The sequence below is a fragment of the Erythrolamprus reginae genome, chromosome Z (assembly GCF_031021105.1).
Source record: "Erythrolamprus reginae isolate rEryReg1 chromosome Z, rEryReg1.hap1, whole genome shotgun sequence".
Classification (NCBI taxonomy): domain Eukaryota; kingdom Metazoa; phylum Chordata; class Lepidosauria; order Squamata; family Dipsadidae; genus Erythrolamprus; species Erythrolamprus reginae.
In genome coordinates, this window is record NC_091963.1 from 141,105,029 (window position 1) to 141,113,863 (window position 8,835).

At 35.1% G+C, this 8,835-nt stretch overlaps 1 protein-coding gene across 1 annotated transcript in view; it reads right to left on the minus strand.

Moving 5' to 3' along the window:
- Positions 1 to 8,835, minus strand: part of LOC139154204 (vomeronasal type-2 receptor 26-like) — a 31,732-nt gene that overhangs the window by 1,850 nt on the left and 21,047 nt on the right. Inside the window, exon 5 of the mRNA XM_070728634.1 lies at positions 1,099 to 1,220. Coding sequence (XP_070584735.1) covers positions 1,099 to 1,220 — 122 coding nt within the window. The remainder of the gene's footprint in view (positions 1 to 1,098; positions 1,221 to 8,835) is intronic.

The window sequence follows — 8,835 nt, forward strand, 5'->3', positions numbered from 1 at the left end:
TGCACTTTCAGTGGCGCAGCCTACCTTTAAAGGGAGGGAAAGAGAGAGAAAGGGAGGAAGAGAGAAAGAAAGAGAGCATGAGGGAGGGAAGGAAGAGAGAAAGAGGGAGGAAGGAATAGAGAGAAAGAGAAAGAAAAAGAGAGGAAGTAACGAAGAGAGAAAGAGAGAAAGGAAGAGGGAGGGAGAGAGAAATAGAAAGGGAAGGAGGGGGAAAAGAGAGAAAGAGAGAGATATTTTTTTCTAATTCTTTTAGCTAAACTTTTTTTAACCCCCCCCCATGCCCCCGTGCCCCCCCATTGTTGTCCCTCTTTCCCAATTTTAAAATCTGGTCACTTTATACTAGAGAGGCCTTAGGATATTGCACTGATACACATGATGCAACTGTTATGATTGAGCTCCAGTGGAATCACATTTTTCGTGGTAAAGATTTTATAGTAAAGAAATAATAATAACAACAACAACAACAACAACAACAAAAACAACAACAACAATAGTTATTCTTGTTGTTGTTGTTATTGTTGTTGTTTTGTTGTTGTTATTGTTATTGTTGTTGTTGTTGTTATTACAGAAACTTTGTTTATTGACCACTAAAAAGGCATCCAGTAAAAGAAACAAAGCAAAGTCACCCCTTAATATCAATGAATTCCATCAACCATTTGTGAGTAAAGGTTATGCTTATTCTAGTAACATTTTGCTACTTTTAGACTGATGGATTATTCTTGTTATCTAAGAAGTAATGTGGATTATCAGGATTCCTAGATCAAATGGATAATAAGTGTGTGGTAATTATCCCTGTAGAACTCATAGTGCATGGACCGTGGCTTCTTGAGCACATACAGTATATCACAGAGACAGTGCCAAGTTTCATAATGGATAATCTTCTAAAACTGCTAAGGAGAACAGCATTCAGAATAACAGAGTTGGAAGGACCATTTAATACTACTCTGTAACTAAAAAAAGCTCCACTTTTGAGGTCATATTTCCCTTGTCCTTTATTTCACAATTCTTTTTCTTGTTGAATTGAGAAAATTCCTAGAATCCCCCAGCTCAAGTGTCCCTCTATTTAATATTTCTCCCTCTCTCCTCTTTTTTTTTTACCTGTCTGATTGGAGATCTTCCCTTTTGGACATGGAGTGCAAGCATAGCAGCAAAATAATTTTCCTTCAATTTTGGTCTTCCTGTAACCTGTATGGCACTTCTCATTACAGAGAGCAAGAGGTCTTTCCTGTTCAAAATAATAATAATAAGGAGGAGGAGGAGGAGATGATGATGATGATGATGATGTAATCCTGCTGTCACTCATCCTAGACAAAACAAACCTAGGATACCAAACTCCTAGAAATTCACAGAAAATTTCACACCTGCTATTTATGGATGACCGAACTTGTATGGAAAATCAGAAACTGAGATCCAGCCATTAACTGACACTGTGCGAATCTTCAGCAATGATATCAGCATGGAGTTTTGCCTGGATAAATGTGCCACAGTGAAAAAGGGGAAAGTCACTGAAAGTGAGGGCATTGAAATGCCAAATGTTCAAACAATCAAGTGCCACCAGCAAGAAGCCTACAGATAATTGGGCATCCTGCAACTGGATAATATCAAGCATTTATTTATTTATTTATTTATTTATTTATTCATTCATTCATTCATTCATTCATTCATTCATTCATTCATTCATTCTCCTTAGACTCAGGGCGGCTTGCAGCATGGTCAGCATGGTGATCTCGTTTGCTGTGTTTTATTGTTGATAATAATAATAATAATAATAATAATAATAATAATAATAATAATAATAATAGTAGTAGTAGTAGTAGTAGTAGTAGTAGTAGTAGCAGCAGCAGCAGTAGTAGTAAAAAGTAAATCTGAATCTGATCGGACACTTTTAAGAGCTCATATTAAGACTTATAAAGTGGCACTCAAGGCAGCAAGATGCACGTATCATACCACCTTGATTGTATCAGCGGAATCCCGGCTGGCCACCCTGTTTAGGGTGACTCCCTCCCTCCTTAATTTCAGGGGATGTTGGGGAGCCCTTACAATATAGTGCTGAGGACTTTCTCAAGTTTTTTGCTGATAAAATTGCTCAGATTCAGATGGACCTTGACTCCAATTGGAATGCCGTGTCAGCTGACTATGAGTCAGTCGAGGTGACAGGGGCCCGTCTTAGTCTGCCTATGTGGGGTGAGTTTGATCTGGTGACTTCTGATGAAGTGGACAAGGCCATTGGAGCAGTGAGTTCCGCCATCTGAATGTTGGACCCATGTCCCTCCTGGCTGGTCTCGGCCAGCAGGGATGTGACACAGAGCTGGGTTCAGGAGATTGTCAATGCTTCTTTGAGGGGGGGTTCTTCCTGGCTCTCTACATGGAGGCATTTGTGCACCCCCTCCTCAAGAAGCCTTCGCTAGATCCAGCTGTACTTAAGAGAAGCAGAAGGGCTATGAACCAATCTCCAACATTTTTCAAAATTAATATAAATGAGCATACATCATAGCAAAATCTTTGGGACACAACAAAGTCCAATGAAGGGCTGCACTTACTTTTCATACCAGATCGGTCCTGGAAGCTGGCACAGGTGCATGGGGGTGGTGGTGGGCATGTGCACCACCATGCAAGATTTTGCTTCTGCACAGGCACAGGAGCAAAGAAATTGGTGAAAATCGCCGAAATCTGAAGCAACGATGCTCACAAATGTGCATATTGTGGGTGCACTCAGTCGAAGGAGAGTGCGGAGAAGTCTGTCCATAGAAGTTTGGTCAGTGACTTATTAGTTGACACACAGGGAGTTGGTCATTGCTCCAATAGTTTGTCTAATTCAAGGTCTACCTTAGTTCTTAAAGAAGTTTCATGGCTTTAAATTAATTGACATGACTTGCAGATTTTGTTTGAAAGAGATTGGGGGGCCCTTATACCTTCCTAGTTGACCATCAAACATGGTTGGAAATTCGGGGAGAAGGCGTGGACATCCACCAAGGCAACACGGCATTTTTTTTGCTCCTGCAGGAAATTGTTGAACCCCCACTCTCTGGGGAGTGCTGATTCTTTTGAATCAGCCCAGAACCTTCCTGAAGAGTAGGGGAAGAAGGGGACCTGGTCTGGTGCCTGTTTTGGGGGTTTTGCACACCCCACAAGTGTCATCCAAGAGCCTCCACCATCAGTGGAGTGGAAGTAGTTTGCTGCCTTTAGCTTTGGAAGACTGCAAACGGTAAATGGGATTGATTAATTGATATCATCCAGAATGAAAAGGAAAGTAAATTTTGTGCTGGAGGAAGAATTATTGACCTTGACCTGCACTTTGGCCGGAGGAGATATTTTTTTAAAGAACTGTGTTATGATAAAGGAACCTTCTGACTAATTGGGGTAAGTGGCTAAACTGAAACCTGAACTTTTTAACTTGCAAATTAAGGAGAATAAGGAAACGATTCTAAAACCCATTTGGATAAAAATTGGACAGTTTGAGGCTTTGAAATTGGATTTAAAATATTTTTTTTAAAGAACTGTAAAAGAACTTTAAAATAACTCCTAAGTAGTTAAATGGAATCAAGTTGGTTTAAATGATCTTTAATTGCTATTTAATAACGAATAGCGTATTGGTGGAGCCATCTGTTGGTCAAAGTTTATGTGAACTTTTATTTATTTGTTAGAGAATTTGTTATTTAAGCACTGGCCCTGGGAAAGAGAATCTATCTGGATTATTGATATTTTGAATGGTTGCTAAGGGAATGGAAAATTGCAATTTAGGGTTTAATGTGTTAAGGGAAGGCTTGTGATACTGTTCATAGACAAAAATAGTGTATTTACTTCCGCATCTCTACTTCACGGAAATTCAACTTTCACGGGCAGTCTCGGAACGCATCCCTCGTGAAAAGTGAGGGAACACTGTATTGACTATATTAAAATAGGTTTAACTGAATTAAATAAAATGTATTAAGTATGCTTAGAATTTTGGAAAATATTTGATTTGTTGAATATATTAAAATAGGTTCAAACTATTTTAAAGAATATATTAAGGAAATATTGGTTGGTTTATTATATTAAAATAAGCTTAATTAGTTTTATTGAAATGTACAAATAAAGCAAATTGAATATGATAAGTAAAATTGGAATTTAATAGATATATTATTATTATTATTATTATTATTATTATTTTAAATTTTTTGTACATAAAATAATAAATAATAAAAGAGACATACAAATTGACAAGTAAAAACAAAACAATAAATGAAACAAAACATATAATTAATTACAGACATTTGGGAAAAATAATTTTCCCACTCTTTCAGACTATTTGATCAGAGAAATTTTTCCTCATTAGTTGATATTCTTTTATTAACGTATTGCTTTGCTTTACATATAATTTTCTAATTTGTAATTTATTTATTTTATCATTGTCCTTTTCTCTAGCCAATTGTAAAGATTTCCCCATATCTTATAGTATTCTATGGCTTCTTTTCCTTCTATTTTTTTGGACATTCTGTCCATCTCTGCACATTCTAGTAGCTTTCTAATAATTATGCCTTCTTCTGGTATTCTATCTGCTCTCCATAGGCTATCCTTGCAGCTGTCAGTATATGGATGGCCAAATACCTAATTTCTTTTTTAAGTTTTGTATTAAAGATGCCCAATAAATAAATCTGGTTTTTTTTTCAATTTCTTGCGCTGTTATTTCTTTTAACCAATCTGCTATATTATTCCAATACTTCTTAGCCTCTGGGCAAGTCCACCATTGATGGTAAAATGTTCCTTTTTCTTTTTTACATTTCCAACACAATGGTGAGACTTTCAGGAACATTTTAGAAATTCTTTCTGGAGATAAATGCCACCTCTATAAAACATTTTGTACTGGTTTTCTTTGAACATCATAGATTTTGTCATCTGCCAGTTATAAATCCAGAGCGTTTCCCACTTTTCTATATGTATTATATATCCGAAATTCCTTCCCCAACTTATCATAGTTTCTTTTATAATTTCCACTTCTGTTTTGTACCTTATCAAATATTTATATATTTTGCCAATTAATTTTTTGTTGCTCCCTATCGCGAATCAACTATTTCAGAATGGAGTCCGCTTTACCTGAAAATACCCAGCAATAATAATAGTTTTTAAAGATTCCAAAGTTCTCCAGGCAAGATCCTTGGATGAGGGGAAGAAACTGCTTCAGCAACTGGGGTTTGATTTAGATCTAAATCTCCAGGCATCGTCAGGGAAGGAGAAATCAGCAGTAGAAGGAGGAAGAGAAAAAGAAGACCTGTTTACAGCTCAGCCAATTCGCACAGCAGATCAAGAAAAAGATGAAAAAATTGCAGCCCTACAAAAGGAGCTGGCATTACTCCAGGAAAGAGGGAAAAAATGAATCCAGAATTATGCATCAAAAGAGAAAATAAGAACTGAACTGTTAATATGGTATTATTGTTCTCAACTAACTTGCTTCTTTGTGTATTTTATTCTAACTAATAAGGGATAAAGAGGGAAGGAGGGGGGGATTTCCTTTATTGTTTTTAAAGGGGAAAGGTGGGAGAGTTCCCCAGTGGAATGCAAATCCAGGGGTGCCTCTTGGATAAACGAAAATTATTTTCATTGCCTCCCCTTCTGGGGGCACAGGGGAAGGGGCACTAGGGTGGGGGTTCAAGGCGATTAACAAAGACTTTTCCAATAGGCTCTGTTTTGCAGGAGGGGGAAACACATTCAAAAGTATGTATAATGGGTGAAAGGGTTTTATTGTCATTAAATGTGAATGGAATGACGTCGCAGAAAAAAACACGTTATAGAATTATGAAATTGGCCAGGGATAGTAGAGCTGATTTTTTGTTTTTATCAGAAACTCATAAAGGAAGGAAAAGATCAGATAAATTAGTTAATAATAGTGACTAGAAAGGGATTTATGAATCTAGAGGGAACACAAAAAGTAGAGGAGTGGCAATTCTGATAAATCAAAGAGTTCCATTTGAATTAATTAATATTAAAAGTGATAAAGATGGTAGAATGTTATTAATTAAGGGGAAATAAATAATAAGGTAATAACCTTAGCAGTAATTTATGCTCCTAATACAAATACAAAGCAATTCATAATAAATGTAAAGCATAAGTTAGATAATTTCGCAGAAGGCATAGTGATCCTAGCATGTGATTTTAATTTGGAATTAACAGCAGGGAGGGGGGAGAAAAAGTTACACTTAAATAAAATTAATATGTTGGACCTCCATGCAAATGCAGCAAACGGGGATACATTTTATTCAGCAAGACATAATAAATTTAGTTGTATTGATTATATATTAATGAATAAAACAGGGGAGGCACACCTCAAGAGAGCTGAAGTTAAAAGTATTTGGTTATCAGATCATGCTCCATTGTTAGCAGTGATTGAAATGGATGCTAATAGACAACAAAGGATCTGGAGATACAATCCTGTAGTTTCGGTTAGTGAAAAAAATAGATTCAAATTACAAAAGGAATTGTGTGGATTCTTTAATATTAACGAAACAGGAGAAATTAAGCAAACAATAGTTTGGGATACACACAAGGCTTTTATGAGAGGTAATTGCATTAGCACTGAAGCTTTTATTTTAAAATCTTGGGAAGTAGAAAGAGAAAGAATATTAAAAGAGATAGACTTAATCCAAGAGAGCCTGAAAATCAAAAGAAACAGAGGCTGGAATACACTACTATTACTTAAGAAAAAGAAACTACAATCTCTTGAGGAGGAGAAATGGAATAAAATAAAGATGATTGTAAAACAGAGAATTATGGGATGGGGGAACAAATCAATGAAACAAATGGTACATTATTTGAAAAAAAGAAAGAAGAAATCCTATATCCCTGCTTTAAAGGATAAAGATGGTGCAATAAAACATAGTAATATTGAACTGGAAAAAATAATGAGAGACTTTTATGGAAATTTATATAAAAAAGAACAAATTACAATGCAAACTATAGAAGTTAAGGAGAAATTAATGGAAGAAGATAGACAAATCTTAAATGCAAAAATAACAAATGATGAGATATCTAGAGTTATTAAAGGGTTAAAACTTGCTAAAGCTCCAGACCCAGATGGTTTTACTGGTGAATATTATAAGACTTATAAGAATGAATTATTGCTGTATCTGGAGAAATTGTTTAACAATGTTTCTCAGACCTTTGACATTCCATAGTCATGGAAAATTTCAGAGATTATAACTATCCCAAAGCCGGATTGTGATTTAATGGACCCAGGTTCCTATCGTCCTATCAGCTTACTTAATCAGGATTATAAAATATTTATGAAAATATTGGCAAACAGGATGGAGAATATTTTACCAAAGATAATTGGAGAAGACCAATATGGATTTGTGAAAGGAAAAAAGATTTACGAACTAATTAGAAACGTGGTCAATGTGATACACCATGCCACCACTACCAAAAGAAAACTAGGTATTTTAAAGTTGGATGTGTACAAAGCTTTCGATAAAGTTAACCATGATTACTTGTTTCAATTGTGTAAAGTTTTAAATATGGGAGACAACTTTTATCAAATTATAAAAGCAATTTATAAGGATAATATAGCTTATATTAGGGTAAATGGTAATAGAACAGAGAAGGTTAAAATTAGAATAGAACAGAGAATGGAACTAAACAGGGTTGCCCACTATCCCCAATGTTATTTGCATTGGCAATTGAGGTCTTAGCAAATAAAATTAGAAATGACAAGGAGTGGAGAGGTTGCCAAATAGGAAAACTTGAATTAAAACTAAATCTTTTTGCAGATGATGCTATAGTATTGACTGAAACCCCAATTGAAATGATGAAAAGAATAAAGATTTTACTCCAGGAATTTAAAGATCAGTTGGGTCTTACAGTTAATATAGAGAAATCAGAGATAATTTGTTTAAATACAGGCCCTAAAGAGCAAATTGAGATACAAAAAGTGTCAGGATTCAAATTAGGACGTAAAAAAATTAAATATTTAGGAGTTTGGCTGTTAAAAAATCCTAATAAAACTGCGATGGTTAATTATAACTTAATATGGAAGAGACTTCAAAAGCAGATTAAAAACTGCAAGAAAAAAAGGTTGAGAAGAATGGCTAAGATTAAAGCCCTTAAAATGATGATTATACCAAAAATAATGTATTTATTTCAGGTTTTACCAGGTACCTTTCCTGAGCAAAATTGAGAGAATGGGATAGTAAACTAAACTTTGGATTGAAGGAAACAAAAGGCCTAGAATAAGGAAAAAAATGGCTGTTTGCCCACGAGAAAGAGGGGGGTGGGGAAGCCCAAGGTTAGAATTATATAGGGAAGCATTTCAAATAGAAACATTAATGGAACTACAGTTATGGGGGGGGGGGAAATAAGTGGGTGAAATTGGAAAAGGAAATCAATAATATAAATAATAAGGAGTTATTATTTTAAAAATGGAGTAAAATAGAAATTAATAATTTAACCGACCCTCTGAAAGCAGGTTTAGAAATATGGTTTAAATGGCAGGGGAAATTTGGAATTAGAAATTCAAAATTATCAACGTTACATGTATTGAATACAGATAATGACGTTAACTTAAGCAGAATTATAAAAGAGTTAAATAGTAAAGGGATAATGAGAATTGAACAATTATATGAGAAGGACGGGAGAGTTAGCAGAACTCAGCTGGAATGGTGGCTGGGTCAACAGAAATGGCTGCAGATCAATGCAATAAGTAAATATTTAAATAAAAATGAGAATAAAGAAGCTTTCTTGAGAGAAGAAAATTGCTTAGAGAAAATATTAAAAGAAAAGATTAATGATACAAAAGCACAAGCTAGTAATATATATAGAATGTTATCGCAAGCAGAAGAGGGAGTAATAAAAGGCTTGACAAGATGC